Source organism: Nylanderia fulva, unplaced genomic scaffold, assembly GCF_048542155.1.
Source record: "Nylanderia fulva isolate GAGA-0341 unplaced genomic scaffold, ASM4854215v1 Scaffold17, whole genome shotgun sequence".
NCBI lineage: Eukaryota > Metazoa > Arthropoda > Insecta > Hymenoptera > Formicidae > Nylanderia > Nylanderia fulva.
In genome coordinates, this window is record NW_028189945.1 from 1,449,763 (window position 1) to 1,467,618 (window position 17,856).

Consider the following 17,856-nt stretch of genomic DNA (forward strand, 5'->3'; position numbering starts at 1 on the left):
TGTTCTTTAAAAGTTTACACTAAGCAAAGACGTATTTTGCATTAAAAATTATACGCGTGCCTAAAATTCCACTAATTTAAAAACTATTAGAAAAAAATTATAATATAATATATATATATATATATATATATATATATATATATATGTATAATAAACAATACTATACATTAATGTTAATAGATATTGCAAAAAATATTTCTAAGCATCACATATAACAAATCATTCTATATGCATATATAAATTTCTACATAATAGATTATTCTACATATATATTATATATATTAAAATGCATGCAACAATGAAAAGAAATTTAATACAGAATGCATATTTTCTTGTTACATTATAGAATTGCTAAAAGATTAAGATGATCGTACATTAATAAATATACTTGTGTAAAAATATATAGTTCAAAGTTTTATTTTTTTAAACTGAAAATAAAAGGTATAGGACAGAAAGGCAGACTATTTTAAAAAGGGAATTACAATTTACAGAAATCATATATTTTTGCTTCTAATAATAACAGGTCTCAATTAATATTATGCGCCTGATGCACAATAATTTATTAGCACTAGATAAATAATAACAAAATCACTCTTACGGTTCTATACAATTCGTATCAATTACATAAACATGGTCAAATATCAAAATATCCAGCTTTTACCATGCTTTTCTTCATTCTGGTGAAGATGACTGATTTATACTTTTAATTATAAATATTTTCAAAAAAAGAGATTTGCCATAGCCCAAAATGAGTAAAAGTAAATTTTTGTAACAATATATATATATATATATATATATCTAGACCAAGCATTCATATTTTTTTTTATAGGAATTGTCAACCGTGACAAGAAGTATCTATGAGTATCATCCTTTAGTTTCAGTCAATGCTGATTACTATTAAATTGATGATTGATGCTTTAGATAGAAAAAAGAAGAGAATAATCAAAGATAATTATAACAATTTTTCTATCGAGCAATTGATATCATTCTAGATATTGATAGAGCTTAATTCATTAAATATATCTATAAAATATGTATATGTAGAAAATATAATTTGAAAATGAAATGTGTGTGAAAAAGATAAAGTTTCAAGAATAAAACTAGCATCATAAAAGCCAAATACTTTGATATTCCAACACATTTATTTAATTTTACACAAATTGTATAAAATCATAGAAAGCAAAAGAGGTTCTGTATTATTCATAACACAATGGAAAGCTGTCGCGCATCAGATTTATAATATTATTGAGACATATCATTATCAAAAGCAAATGCATAATTATTTTCTATAAATTAGTTTTATTTTTGAAACATTGAATCTTTCCTTCTCATATTTCCTATCTTCAGATTTTATTGTGTGTGTGTGTATGTGTATACATTTGACAATATACTTAGAAGCGCACAATTGGCGACACATTCTCGAGCATATTCACGCGGTGTTCACTATATAATACACGTAATAAATCAAATTGTTGCGGCAAGATGTATCTTGCGTTATGAAAGAAGGAATCTTAGAATCATCCTAAAGCTGATAGAATCAATGTCGATTAGCCATGTTTAAAACTAAGCTACATCTTTCCTCTTCAGTACATCATACATAGAACTATAATCTAAAAATGGCAGCAGATCGTCCAATACGGACTGACGACGCATACGCGCGAGCTTATTATTTACGAAAATAGATGAATAAGAGGGAAGTAAATCAACAACTTAATGTATCCTAAATTACAAATTAAAGCTTTAACAAGTAATTTTAATTTGCTTTAATTAAAATTAAACGCTTTAAAGGTTGTATGATTTCTTCTTTCTCTGTCTCTCTCTCTATTTCACATTAAACATCACCAGAGGAAAGTTAGAAACTATGATCCGATATAATAAATCATGACTAAAACCTTCATAATTTTTTCCAGATACATTCTTCACTAACATTCTTCAATAATGAAGTCAATTCAGTAATTTCGATACGACAATCTCGCGTCAACATTTGAAATTTGCATGAGGTACGTGTCTTATCGTCGACCTATACAAAGTAATTTTTTGCGATTTAAAACTCGATTATTTCTCGATAGAACAATGTACGACAAGATTCGCTCAATCTCGCCGTCGCCAAGTAAACTTTGCCCGCTGATTCGTCGCTTCCGTTGTCGGAGTGGAAGTAGCCGGATGAGAGTATGGACATGCTGGTTTTGTGCAAAACGGATGGTACTTGCACTGCTGAGCGGGATGAGAAAACACGCAGCCCAACTTCGTGCAAGATAAACCAAACTTGCACTTGGGATGCTTGTAGGCGCACTTGTCCCCGAACTTGCACGCTGGAAAGGCACTGTGAAAGAAAAATCAGTCATAAAAATTTAAATATAAGAGCTTCTAGGTCATATTGTAAAAATAAAGTATATAATTTGAAATAAACGAGACTTAACATTTCAATAAAAAACAATTACAAATATGAGTACATATAAATGTATCTAAATTAAAATTAAAATTAAAAAGACTCTTACGAATGTATCTAAACTTGCGCTATTAAAATGGCATTATAGTGCCAAATATATAATAAATATATAACAAAAACGTTAAAGCTCTCAATGTGAAAATCATTTAAATTTCAACAGCTATATACTATGTATATACATATATATATACTATAATAAATATATAAAAATAATGAAAGTTTGTATATGAATAAAAATACGTTACCTGCACATAAGAGGAGGATGAAGGTATGCGCATTTGTTTCCTAGTGTACAATTTGGCCAGTATCTACAGTTCTCCCTAGATTTATCTGGTACAGTTACGCTTGTACTTTCCGGTTTCTTATCCATAACTGGAAAAACGAATAAAATCTATCAACATAATAATACACATCACGCTGAAGACGAGTTTTAGAAAAGATTTCGATTCATACGTTTGGTGACTAGCGTCGGCAATAACGAAGCGGTAGATTTCAACCGCGTGGGACTCGGTGACTGAGATCTGTTATATATTATAGGACTCAATTTTCTGCGTCTTCGCGGCATCTCGTCAGTCTTATCCATATTCTCCGTATTGCAGTTCTCATTGTTCTCCTCTCCGCTCGTTTCCTTCGGACTGACGTCTTCCGCGTCGTCCTCCGTTATTCTGAACGCGCCTGCTTCCAAGTCGATCATCGTCGATGTAGGTGCAAGCGCCGACGTCGATGTCGTCGTCGTCGCTACGTACGCCTCGCTATGCGTCGTCAACAGCGCGAGCTCGTCGTCCTCGTTCACCTGCGAGCATGAGGAGGAACATCGGGCGTCTAGAATGCGCGCGAGGATTAAACTTCCGGGGGAAAGGGAAGGTCATTTTACAGGCGGAAGAAAATTTACCTCCATCTCCAGTCGCTCGTCGTCCTCCTCGGAGCTGATCTTCTCCTTCAGATTGTTGTTGTATCCGTTCAGAGTGACCAGAAACTTCTGATTGTCGTCGCTCCTTTGGAACAACGACATCACAACTCCCATATGCTCGTCCGTCACCGCCTGAGGCACGTCTACAAAATATACGTCATAATGTAATATAACAATAAATAGTAATATAATAATAATAATTGTTAAGAGTCAGATGAAAGAGTTAATCTTTGTATTCATGAAGAGATTCTTAAGTATTTTTTGAAATCTTTTATTTGAGCGGTTTTGAGTACCTGTTTCTCTCTGAAACATTTATGGAATGCGACTTGTATATTTAAAATAATGGAAAATCAATAAGAAATAAAGATTCTAATGAAACTGGATGGTAGTTGAACGGAAAGGTTCCGTAACTCTTTCAAATTCTGGCACAAAAAGAAACATTATTTACGCAGAAGTAAAACTTACAAGGTTCGACGTCTTCCGTCTCCAGATTATCTACCGTGTTTAATTCGACTTGAATCTTTTCCATGACCAGTCTCTTATTAGAATTAAAATGTACCGACAAGTTTTGACTTACATCACGAGCTGGAGTAGGCTTAAGACGTTTTAAGACCGGCTTCTTGTCCTGAAGAAATAATTAAAATCTCTGATGAGAATAAAACTTTTTTTCTTTTTTTTCGATATTTGAAACTTTTTCGAGAATCACCCCATTATAGATATTAAAAATTTAAATAATAAAAATATAAGCACATATTGAGATATTTTGAATCTAATTATTCTTTTTCAAATATAATTACTTCTCTCTCTATTCGTCTATTTATATTAATTATTATCGATGGTTTTTTAAGTTTATACGAATTTCATTAATTTTATTTGAAATTTAATTATATAATATTAATAATTTTTTATTTCCATCTATCTTTCTTTTGTTCTTATATCATTTATAATATTTACAATTAGTTATTAAATCAGTTTAATTAATTATTCATCCTTTCTATCAGTTTAATATAATTACACGCCATTTATCTTTATTAGAATCTTCAGGACAATTAATTAATAATTTTTTAGTTTATATTATTACTGCAATTATTTCACAATTAATTTTACTAATTTTGAAAATTTCAGTTTTAATTTTATATATAATAGAGAAATTTAATTTCCTCTAATTTTATGTTACTAAAATTGACCAAAAATCATTCTTTGTATTTAGTATCAATTAATACTTGACCGATTATTATTTTCTTTAGATTATTTAAACCTAATGTTAGTAATAATTAGATGACTTCTATAAAATAAATTATTTTATGTTATCAATTTGTATGTATATCATATTCGTTATATTATTTCATTTAAATAGATTTGCATCAGTGGTAACGAGAACAATATATTTATTCAGTTGCAAAGGTTTATTGTTCGAGATTCAAATGATTTACACACAGACATTTATTTACAATTTATTAACAGGACTCACCAACAGGGACGGTTCCGGATTTTTTTGCGTGACAACGGACTGATTCGCCTCTGCGACCGCTCTTAATAGAAGCGACTGCGTGGCTCGCTTCTGCGTCGGTTGCAGCGGCTTCAAGGGTCTAGGTGTGACGATTACTTTGCTCGGCAGCCTCGTGTCCTCGACGTTTACGTCATCCGCATCGCTGGACTCTCCTCTGTCCATCTTATCCGGCTGCGATTTCGCGCTTCCAAAACCTGAAGTATTGAATCGGAACTTCGTTCGTGGGTTTCGATCGTTTCCTTTCGATCCTGACGGACGATGCAGACCTGTTCACGGCGACTATGTGCGATTTCACAGGACCCGTCAACGACTGAGCGGCATTGTCCAGCTCGTCGTCCTCTTCTTCTACCTCTGCATCGTCCTCTTCGGCGCCAAGATTCATAGATGCGTCGTCCTCGCTATCGCGAGACTGTCTAGTTTTATGCACCGGCCTAAAGTTGGTCCTTACCGGACCTAGTCTGTCCTTGATATTCTTATTGTTGTTGCCGATTTGTTCTGGATTCCTCGAGCTGTTCCAGTAATCCGTCTCTTGCGACTTTACAGACTGCTTCTGTGTTTTATTATTGACGATACCCGCGATACCCAGACGATCCTTCACGGTAGATGTAATCTTTCTCGTGGCAAATGCGTCAGTTTTGGAAGAACCGGTATTCAGGATCCTCTCCCTGGATTCTGTCGCGTTTTTGTTCAGTCTCTCGTTCTTGTTGCTCTCTATTCGACTCCTCACGTCATTCGATCTGGTCGTCAGCTGTTCGTGATGACGCGAGGACTCGCCGTCGCGGTTTCGTCGCAAAGTTCGATCGTCCGCTTCGAAATTTCTGCTACTTTTGCCGCGCTCATTGTCGTAACGATACTTGTCGAATCGCTTCTCCAGCGGACGAGAACGATTGTTCCCTTCCTTTTCCCTGTAGACCTCGAACTTCTTCCGCGGGGAAACTATGCCGAGTCGGTTCTTCACCGACACAACGGATGTGATCTTTGGTTTGTTCACGCAGGACTTCAACTTTTTAGAAATTGTGTCCGGTGATGTTGACGCTTCCTTCTTTTCCTCCTCTTCGGAGGATTTTGGTCGCTTCACCTCGTTGTCTTTCTTCTCGACGCTGTCCTGACGACTATTAGAAGTTTCAAGAGATCTCTTCAAGCTTTTATTACCCGGTGTCTCGTTAGATCTCTGATCCGCGGTCTTCAGGACAGAATTTTCTTCAGTAATCGCGTTTTCGTCGCGCTCGAAATCCTGTTGCAGTCTGTTCGAGGAGATAGACTCTTGTGTCGACACCTCGTCCGTTTTATTTTTGTTGCTTTGTACAACGTTCCTCGCGTTTTTCTCCACACCCTTGTTAAAACTCTGTTCTGAGTTTTGATTGGAAGATACAGAAGGTTTTACTGTCTGTTGCTTTTGCACAGATTGTGATGGTTTATCGTTCTTTGAGTTCTTATCTGACGACTTGTCGACAGTAGACTGTTCCACAGCCTGATCCTCTAGAAACGAGGTCGCAGATAGTTTTCGTTTCTTTCTCTCCTCCTCCTGTTTCACCACCACTGTAGGTACAAATTCACGGGATGACTTCTTCTTCGCCACAGTGACTTTTTGCAGTTTCTTTAGCACTTGATCGTGCAGCCAGTCTACAAATATAGTTGTGCAGTCTTCTAGAAACAGATTCAGATCATCGTGCATCTGTTGACGGGATTTCTTGTTGACCACCATCACCAATATGTAATCTGGCAGTTCCTCATCGTAGCGCACACCTAATTCATTGAGTTTGGCGCGAATGGCGCTCTGAAAAAATTAAAATAAAGATGATTAGCAAAAATACAGTTTATAAAATACCATTGTGCATTTTCTAGTTATTTATCATTGATATATAATTTGATATTTCGCTAAATAATACCTAAATAATCCCTTACAAATGTATGTATTCAAAAAATACAATTAATTCTTTAAAAAATATTTTTTCCGTTTTATTCACGCTATATAAATAAATAAACGGAGTTGAATTGTAGATCTAGATGCAAGAATCGGTTTGTGTCACTTTGAACTCTCACGTTCTTCTAAAGAATTCGATATTATTCAGTATTAATGCTAATTATATGAGGATTTTCAAATCACAAACGTCATGCTTTGTAACAGAGGACGAGATATTTCCTGTCGATTTGTGAAAATCATGCACATTTTTCCAGTCCCCGAACACTCACTCGAAGTTGATTCGTGACTTCGATGCCACGCGTATCCATGATTATACGATAATATTTATAAGTGCTGAACTGTCAAACCAAATCGGGACTCGTTCTTCAGGTCAGCGCGATCGGCCAAGTCGATAAAACCGACACAATCATTAACTTAGTATTCATCACAGGATGAAAACATTTTCCGCCATAACTGAATGAAACGTCGTCCTCCTTACAATTAGAGGCATAAAATAAATCTAACCTAGGTGCGCGAACATTGGAGTATTGGATTGGAAGGGGCGTTTCGTTAGTTCGATCTTCTCGTTTCCCCCTCCATCAAATTTGCGCGCGAAAAATGATTTGCGGGTTTAATCACATTCTAGATAAGATAAACGAAGCCTAAAAATTGTCCAGACTTCTGATTTATCATATGTATCAATTACATATAAATTAAATTAATTAATTTGTACATGTGCGTAAAATATATATATATATATATATATATATATATATATTTTAGATATATACTTAATTTACTTCAAAATAAAAAAAATTAAACATTTCCTTTTTCTGTCACTCTTGAGAAATTTTTAAGTAAATTAAGTATATATCTAAAATATTATATATATATATATATATATATATATATATATATATATATAATATTTTAGATATATACTTAATTTACTTAAAAATAAAAAAAATTAAACATTTCCTTTTTCTGTCACTCTTGAGAAATTTTTATACATATTTTACATGTAAAAGAAAATCTTCGAAAAGAGAATAAATGTTGAGAATATTCGACAAGAAAATGTTTCACTTATGTTTATATAAAAGTTAATCAAGAATTCCAACATTAAATTTGTTAGACAATCGTCAAAATTAGAATATTGTGAGAATACGATTTCATAAGTAGTTTATTTTTATCTAAATTTACATTCGTTTTTCTTTGGAAAATATTAGTGTTTTAAGAGTTGCATACATACATGGTATATTGTTGTATCAGAATATATGTATCTTTTTTGCTTTTTTTATGTAAAATAGTTTCTGATCTGCATCTTTCGTACTTTTATAAAATTATGTCTTCAAAAATGATGTATAGCAATGCAGTGTTTTGTGTATTTATACAGTTATTATTGTTTTCTCTCGATAGTTTCTGTTACAATAAAAAAAAATGTTAAACATATAATCACAAGTATTCTGTATTTAATGTCAAATGTCAAACTTTTCAGAATTATATAATTAATTTAAAAAAAACTTCGCATTTTTCAATATTTATATTCATTCAATTTCAATTCAAACTCAGACGGTCGTATGTAACGTTAAAAATGATATAATTGCAGAATTAAAAATGTGCGTACATGGAATTGAAACAATCTCTGTTTTCTCTACTTATTTTTACTGATATTTTACTTGTTTTAATCTGATAAAGTCCCATGGTAGAAAAAACTAAATGGTGGTATGTAAAAAATTTTTTCAATAAATGTGCTTTAGTATGATGTAAACATCACACAAAAATATAATGTTTTGTAACAATGAAGCAAAGTATTTTTAGCAGCTATATACAAATATATCTTTTCCTCTACCAAAGTTATTGGTGTTACATATATACTTTACACCTATTTTTAGAGCATTGATAAACTGTGTGCACTTTATCTGCAGTCATAACTTATTATACCTTTCTAGAAAATTATAGTGCCTATAACACACTATTACATGTCTCTGATATTGCTACGAAATATATTGTTTACAGTGATCCTTGTAAATGCAACTGTTACATGTTACTAAGATTATTTTGAGATACAGATGGCTCTCAGTTTTAAAACAAGAGTTACACACAAATCATTATCTTTGCAACATTACTATTTTGTATGAATGCATTTACGATTATCGCTGTAACTTACTTTCAAGAAAAATAAAATTCTAAAAATATAGAATCCTATAAAAAAGAAAAAAATTTATTAGTTTTAGAAAACTATTTCGTTTGGCCGTGTTCTAAAAGAATCTACTGAAGAATCCCTTCTTCTTATTGTTAGAGGATCTCAGGAAAATTTGGTCGATATCTTTGAAGACTTTTTCGGCAGATTGGGCAGCATTAATGTAATAATGAACTCCTTGCAGAGCATAATAATCAACAAGTGGTAAAGTTTGCGTGTGATATGTCGCCAATCGTTTTTTTAGAGCCTCCTCATTATCATCAGATCTCTTGATCAAAGGTTCTCCAGTAATCTGTAAAAAAAAAAATTAAAAATCTTGTACTTTTGTCTCATGTTTCAATTGAACTTATGTAACTTACATAACATTATGTAATTATATAATATTATGTAACTATGTCATATGACTATACTTTTATGTATACATAAATGTCAGTAAAGATAATGTTATTTAATGTTAGATTATGTTATTTTCTGTGAAGACATATATACAGAAGTAGTCATAAAAGGTAATAATTACTAAATTTATCTTTTAACTACACTTTACAAATACAATCTATTGTATGTATCTACTATGATAGATAATTGTACAAAATTCTCTTTTTCTTCAAATTATATAAAATTGTATAAAAAGTTTCACATTTTTTATTACAATTATTTTTATTACTTACATCATCTTTCATCGGGACTTTGGGAGGGGCAGATATCTCATGATAAGATCTACCACTAGCTGGATGTATTAATCTGCCTGAAATTCTACTGATCAATAACTTGTCATCGATACCAAACTCAACTACAGCGTCAAGCTGCATTTTCCTTTTATTCAGCATTTCATCGAGCTATACAGAAAAAATTTGCAAGATACAGAAATTCAAGTCTTTTCTTATAAGATATATAAACTTTTTCTTTTTAATTTACCTTTTCTGCTTGAGGTACACTTCTGGGAAATCCATCCAACAAGAAACCACGCTTGCACTCTGGTTTCTCCAGATTGTTTTCAATCATGCTAACCACCAAGTCATCGCTGACTAATTTACCCTCGTCCATTACTTTTTTTATTTGAGTTCCCAGAGTCGTACCAGAACTGACTTCAGCCCTTAACATATCACCCGTAGACAGGTGACACACACAATATCTGTCTTTGAATAACACCGCCTGAAACAGAAATATTTAACTAAAAATTCTTAGTTTATTTGCATATAATTAAGTATTCCAGCATGATTAATGTAAAAAGAAATATAATCTGCAATTAAAATATTTCAATGTTTCTCATAAAGTGAAAAAGGATGAATCTATCTTTTGCCCAGTCTTTTATATAATTTACATATTAGAAATACGAGAAAAGAGAATTTATGTAATAAATAATGATATATTTAGAACAGATTTAAAATGTGCTAGCAAACATCAATTTAATAATTAAAGTTGACTTTTATCAGAGATCAATTATTTAAATTTATTTAATCAAAATTACTCCTGAAAGACAAACAGGTCAAAGAGGACGGCTAATAAAAAAAGTACCTGAGTGCCCTTGCCGCTACCAGGTGGTCCCAATAGAACGGCATTAATTCCGTTGGACGGTGTCTCCAGCTTCGGGACTGCTTCCGTTCGCGATGGCATCTTTTTTTAATGAGTCGAAAAAGGGAAATTTGTTGAAAATGACTCGTTCCTTTTGGCTGCTACCAAGATCGCATAACACCGTGTCACTACGAATAATAATCGCGCGCGACGTGCCACTGGAACATCCTCGCGAAGGCGCGCGAATGTGTGTGCGCGTTCGAATGTGCGTGTGCTACGTCAGCATCGGCAGTCGGTGAGAATGTGATCATTGATCGGACATCGAACCGCGCTTCGCATCTCAGCTGGCTGTACATATTCGGTGAATTTGACAGACCAATCAGAGACCGAGGATCTCTTTGTCCTGATTGGTCAATAGGGCGCTCACAATAGGTGAATATATTTTCGAACACAATCTAAATAGAAAACTGTTTATCTAGAATCTAGACTTACAATTAGATTTTTATCCTTTTGATAAAAATTCTGGCATTATGTTGAAATCTTTATTTTTTTAATTTGACATACTTTTACATAACACAATATTATACGAAATATATTTCGCATGATTTTACAACATACTTTTATTATACATTTTATTATATTTTTACATAAATAATATGAGAGAACTCAATTGGTGCAAAAAAATGCACAGTTCTAGCTGGTTAAAAAAAGGTATAATTTACAACTAACAGCTATATATATATATATATATTGTTAGCTGAGAATAAGTAGCAGGTTATAAAATGAATGTTCGTTGTATAATATATATATAACTATAAATTTTGTTGCCTAAAGTTCGCAGTCTTTTTAATGACATCGTAAATTTTCTTATACAAATTATAAATTTATATATATCTTTCGATTGAAATAAATATATATGATATAAAAAAGCATACTTTATATATATATAACACAATACATTATATATAATTATTCGCATTCTGAAAATTTAATCAAAAATCTTATATGTGAAAATGTTGAAATTATAATCATTTTTTTACGTACAAGATATATCTTATCAGCTATTTATTATGTGTAATAATATATATATTACATGTAATAATAATATATTACGTTTATATATTTTATATCAAAAAGCAATTTGCTGACATTTATAGTGAATTATTACAATATAAATTCTTATTAGGTTTAATTGTGATGTAATTAAAGTATATATACTTTTATAATATATTAATATATATATATTATATACACATATATATACGCATATATTATAATATATATATATATATATGATATATTAAAATATATATTACATTAGAAATATTACTATGTTTTTCTAATATAATATTATTAAAAATAATTATAATAACATTTTCAAGAAGATATATTTAATTATAATTAATTTGTAAAGTAAATATTTAATATATGTTTGATATATCAAATATTTTGGCCTTTAAACAGAAAAATACAATCGCATATGGCCCTTTTTATGCGTTTAATTTCTAATATCATTAATGGTCATCTTTATATTAAACAATTTGTATAATAGAATAAAATAATATTAGCAATAAAAATAGAGAAAAAGAAGCCAACGTAGTAATTAAACGCATAAAGATTTATAAAAATAATTAGAATTAAATCATACAGTACAGGGATCAAAACAAATAAATTCCTTTTTTTTATCTCACGTTGTAGGAACCAAATCGTTTGTTATATATTTTGTTTCAAATAAATTTATTAATCAATAAATCTTTCCGCGCTTGAATTACTGCACTGACTTAAATTCTTTTACTTATTTTTATTACTGTTAATATATTGTCGGAGCCTTTTGATCTAATTTAATAGAGTAAAATAATAATAAAATAATTGCATTGCTATAAATATTAATATGAATATTTTGTGTAGCAGCATATATGCCTTGTCAAATCGAAATTGATATTTAGGTTTAATAATATAATTACGAAATCTTATCAATATTCCATATAAGTGAATCTTACAATTAACGGCGAAACATCATTGTTAACTTATGTATGTAGTTAGATCTCTACAAGCTGTAAAATTAGAGATATTATATATTAATGTTAAAAATATACATATAATTCGTATTCATATATATATGCAATTAGGAAGCTATATATAAAATCGGAATATGTTTAAAAACATATTGCAATAATTCATTATAAAAATATTGTGTGTTTATATATATACTCATATATATATATATATATATATATATATATATATATATATATATATGAGTATACAATCGACTTAAATATAAACACACAAAATGTTTTAGAATTAAATAATACAATATTACTTTTCACTTTTATAAATAAATTATTGCATATATATATATATATATATATATATATATGTTATATGCTTAGTTTTAGCATAATTTATTTCAGAACATAAATTACTGTTTGTATTTTACTTACTTGTTGTTGCACTTCATTCTCTCCGATAGCAACTCTTACACCCGCAAAACTCGTATTAGAGGGAGTTGTTGGTGGGAACCGATATATACGACGTCGGCTATTAAAAGTAAAAATGCACAAAGGAACAAATTATATATGTGTATATGTATAAATATATAAATTTAATATAAAAGTATAAGATATTAATGTTGAAAAAAATCAGTTTACCAACGCCGAAGTATTAAGTAGAAGCCACCTATTAGGAATAATATACATAACATGATTAATATTACAAATATTCCAACAGTTAATTTGTATATTATTTTGATATAGAAGTTGTATAGAACATTCAAATCTTCCATATTATCTTTTGATTTATTGCTCTGATTATTGTTTTCTATATTGAATGTAGTATTTGTCTTATTAGTTGCTCCTAATGAGGCTAAAACATAATTATATTAATAATTTAATACATAAATTAATAAAATATTATTATTAATTTGTCTAATAGTAATAAGACTATATACAATTATATATATATATATATATATATATATATATATATACATATTTATTATTACAATATTATGTTAATTTATTATTTTACCTGATATACATGAGATAAAAATAATAACTAGAAATATGTGTAACCAATATAAATCTCGTTTTAAAATTCGCATTAAATTTATAAAATGCATCGTAAACGCGAGCATTGAATATTTTTCGACTTAAACTTAAGTTATATCTGAGATGATAGTTTATTTTATCCAATCTTTTCTATTCGACCTTTATTATAAATATTTTGATGCTATGTATATTAAGCGTCTGTAAAAAAGAACAAAAAATGTGTTTTATATTTATATATATGTATATATACTTGTCTGATAACTCAGATTATAACAAATTGAAAAGATAAGTTTTATAACGATATGAGTAAGTTTGAAAGAAATATTTATGCTTAGCATAGAAATATGTAATAATAAAATATATAAGAATAGAAATATTTGAATCAAGAACGTTAAGAACAATAGAATTTAGTTTGATAAAACTTGCAAACAAGTTTATATAACTATATATGTATGTGAAAATCAAAGTGATCTATAAAATATAATTTTCTCGAAAGTTTTACTTAATAATGGGTAATTAATACCTACTGTGTATTATTGTTATTTTTATAATAAATTTTCGATAAAAATATGTATAAATAAAATAATTGTTAAAAATCAAAGTAATATGTATTTATCAAAATTAGAGAATAAATATAATTTAAGTCCTCCTTATAAATGTCAGTAAAAGTGTGTGAAAGACAAGCTGATTATAATACTTATTATCGATATTAGTAAATACATACCTATAAAAAGTTATGACACAAACTTTTTAATAATTAATTCTTATTTATTTTCGATAAGGCCGTTATTTTTCTTTTGAAATTCTTCCTATATAAATCAATAATTAAAAAGTAACATTAAATATTTAGTACTCTTAGAAACATTATAATATATATTTAATTAAGATGACAAATTAACATAATAATGATATCTTGTAAAGATAATTAATTTCTTTCTCGATCTTCATATATGTATTCGACAATTAATTAAAATAAAATAAAAAAATATATAGCACGAAATTGTAACAAACTATCATGTACTTTAAATAATATGTGATAATTAATATATAAATAATAACAAATGTCGATGTCAGTTTATCTTTAGGCATAAGATAAACAATATTAAAAATCACAGTAAATTTATAATTATACTATCAAAATTTATAATAAACATTTAAATTGCAAGAAAAAGACACCAAAGAAAAAAGTTTGCCTCATGAAACAATGTACTTGTAAAGTATTAATAATTTTGTTATAATATATAATTTGATAGATTGATTTTACCAGATCGTAATTTAAATTGTTGTCTCTTGGTTTATTACACATATATAGTATATATGTATATAGCAATTATAACACGACAATAACGAACACGCGTATGGCTTCTGAAAGACATAAACGAGTTATTTATAAACTGTTGATCTATTCGCCTAATTCTTATTGGCTTATTCGCACGAAACTGTTTATCACTAGATTTTCAATTGTTATCATATATCCTTTTGATAGAAATTCTGGCATTATGTTGAAATCTTCTATTTTGTCACCATTTAAAGATTCTCCCTTAATGAGCTATTTTCATTAGACCCTAATTCAATCCAGTATTTCAGATTAATATATTTATAGAAAGTCACAAAAATTGTACATCGATTAGTGTCTATTAAATGCAACAAAGTCATTCCACAAACATAATGATTTCTCTTTATATATTATTTTAAATTTAAGTTAAGCTGTTTAATTTAAATCTATCTAAATTTTGCTAAAAACTTTGATGGAATGGATATAGAAATAATTTACTAATTACAAAAATTGTAATACACATATACACATTATTTCCAACATAATTGACGTTAAAATATTATCTTTCTTGTTGGTTTTGTATTCACTGTTTAACTTTTTTCTAAAACTGACAATAATCATAATTGACATAAAGTAATTACGTAAATGTTGTAACTATTACGAGATGAATATTAAAAAAGTCTACTTCGCAAAAAATAAGTTTTAAAATTCACGCGACATTCTTAGAATTGATAAATTTTAATTAATGTAATTACATTTAATTAATGTAATTACTTTATGACTAATCAATAATTATTTTTGCAATATTATTTTATATTGAGTTTTAGAAGCAAAAACAAGAATCATTGTGTCATGTTTCTTTAATATATATATATCTTTTTATATAAAATTATACACATATATATAGAGTGAGAGTTTATTATATGTATAAAAAACATTCGTCAATATAAATACAAATAGCGATACAAATGTAAAAACATAAGCAAGTGAAATTAATGTTAGAAATTAATAATTATAAAAACATGTTATATATAAAAAATGTTATAATCTGAATATAAACACATGTTCATATATACATGTACATAATGTATATTAATCAATACATCAATATATACAATATGCAAAATCAAGGTACACGAACTTGTACAAACCATGTATTTTTATATATATACTATTATATTATTATATTACCACTAAATATATAAAAGTGATAAAAGCATGCAATATTTTTATTATTCTTATTCTAATAATTGAAGAGAATAAGAATAAGTCGCTTGATGCAAAAATGTCGAAGTAATATGCAATGCTATTCAAAGATACAAGATTTTTTATTTTTTACATTATTATACAATCATTTGCGTGTAGTATTTCGATTTATCATGGCAATCTCTTGATAACAATAACAGTTAATCATTCAATTGAAAGTTTTATGATTGTTCACAAAATAATTAATAACAAGACAAATATTTTATTGATAATATATATAAACTCTTTATCGTTTGTAGACTTTATTAGAAACTATGGAATCTGTATTTTAAAGAATTTATATTTCTTTTATTATGTTGAAAAAATGAACATTTTAATGTCTTCCCCAAAGTTTTCATTTCAAGTAAAATAAAATTGTGTAATTATAATATTAAAATATAATTGTGTTATAATAAATAAAAACACATAAATTACTACGTTTTCATAGCAATTTACTAATATATTTTTTTGATTAATTAAAATAACACAAAATATTTGCGAAAATTAATAATTACACAATTTTATTTATCCCAAAGTTTAAAATTTAAAAAAATGCGTTTGCACATATCTCTTTCTTCGATAATATTAATTTTTTAATCCACTAACAATAATCATGTATATTAATTTAATTTAATTATATGTATATAATTTAATTATGTATAAATATAATTAAATTATATGATTTTTTTACAAATTATAAATTAGATCTTTTGATTGTATATGATAAGATATACTTCAACACAATACTCTAATTATACTCAAATTTTAAAACTTTAATCGAAAATCTTTTACGTAAAAATGTTGCAATTATAATCATTTTTTTTGTATACAATATCTCTTCCCAGTTATTTGCTATATGTATGATATTACATTTTATATATTAAAGCAATTTGCTGATATTTACAGATGATATTTATATTGTTGATATTATTTGAATTATTAATATTGTTATCAATCTTAATGTCTTTTATGGTGTAAAAGTAATATATCAGATATTATGTATACAAATTATTTAATAAAAAATTGAGTCATTATTTAATTATTAATACTACTTTGTAGTTTATGTATTATATCATTTATGTTTAATGATAAATATAAATTAGAAAAATAAATTAAGAAATATAATTTAATTTGTTCATAAAAATGAAAATTATTTTATAAATGTTTTTTCCAATTATTAAATATTGACTAGAATAACTGTGATAATAATATTAAAAAATTATATAATAAATAAAAAAATTAGTAATTTATCACATTTTTAACAAAAATTTATCTTAATTTTTATTTTATATTAAATTTGCGTAACATCTTTTTCATTTATTAAAATTACATAATTTCTCCAAATTTGTATTTACAAATTTTAGAAACCATTTTACAAGATAAATTAATTTACTTAACTTTAAACTACTAATTAACGAATTAATTAATATTTTAATTCAACATATAGATAATTTTAATTTTTTTGTATAATATTAAATTATCTTAAACTATTTTTATATAAAAATATTAATGTAAAATAATTGAAATAATAATTTTTCAAATCTGTTCGATATAATCCTTTTCTAAATATCAGTAATTGCTATAATATACAAAAATATATACATTTAGAAAAAACTGAAATTAATTGATCAGTAAGAACTAAAATAACTCACTATAATATTGAGAAGTGATAACAAAAGTTATAATTTGTAAGTACATAAACGCAGGTGCGTGCAAGTTTAAATTACGCGTTATTCGTCACCACTTTGTTGATTTATAACACAAATTTGAATCCTTATATCAAAATGAATATAACTATGTT

General features: G+C 27.9%; 3 protein-coding genes and 1 long non-coding RNA gene across 4 annotated transcripts; 1 reads left to right on the forward strand and 3 right to left on the reverse strand.

Moving 5' to 3' along the window:
- Positions 1 to 478: 478 nt before the first annotated feature.
- Positions 479 to 7,376, reverse strand: Nab2 (Nuclear polyadenosine RNA-binding 2). The gene is given in 8 exon segments (XM_029312051.2): positions 479 to 2,323; positions 2,695 to 2,821; positions 2,903 to 3,242; positions 3,342 to 3,502; positions 3,825 to 3,984; positions 4,831 to 5,076; positions 5,078 to 6,646; positions 7,063 to 7,376. Coding segments are annotated over 8 exon segments (2,874 nt in total). The 5' UTR covers positions 7,102 to 7,376; the 3' UTR covers positions 479 to 2,091.
- Positions 7,377 to 7,934: 558 nt separating this feature from the next.
- Positions 7,935 to 10,782, reverse strand: Ak2 (Adenylate kinase 2). Its single transcript, XM_029311976.2, has 4 exons — positions 10,488 to 10,782; positions 9,888 to 10,124; positions 9,641 to 9,808; positions 7,935 to 9,264 (listed from the first exon to the last, which is right to left on the reverse strand). The coding sequence occupies exons 1-4, from the start codon at positions 10,584 to 10,586 to the stop codon at positions 9,031 to 9,033; spliced, it is 738 nt and encodes a 245-aa protein (XP_029167809.1). The 5' UTR covers positions 10,587 to 10,782; the 3' UTR covers positions 7,935 to 9,030.
- LOC146723751 (uncharacterized) lies at positions 9,409 to 10,596 on the forward strand. Its single transcript, XR_014924417.1, has 2 exons — positions 9,409 to 9,478; positions 10,450 to 10,596. It is a non-coding gene; the product is annotated as an uncharacterized LOC146723751 (long non-coding RNA).
- Positions 10,783 to 11,941: 1,159 nt separating the features above from the next.
- Positions 11,942 to 14,881, reverse strand: LOC114938322 (uncharacterized). Its single transcript, XM_029312215.2, has 6 exons — positions 14,799 to 14,881; positions 14,259 to 14,343; positions 13,515 to 13,732; positions 13,136 to 13,349; positions 12,929 to 13,025; positions 11,942 to 12,538 (listed from the first exon to the last, which is right to left on the reverse strand). Exons 3-6 carry the CDS (start codon positions 13,618 to 13,620, stop codon positions 12,524 to 12,526), a joined length of 432 nt encoding a protein of 143 aa, XP_029168048.1. The 5' UTR covers positions 13,621 to 13,732; positions 14,259 to 14,343; positions 14,799 to 14,881; the 3' UTR covers positions 11,942 to 12,523.
- Between the last annotated feature and the right edge of the window lie 2,975 nt (positions 14,882 to 17,856).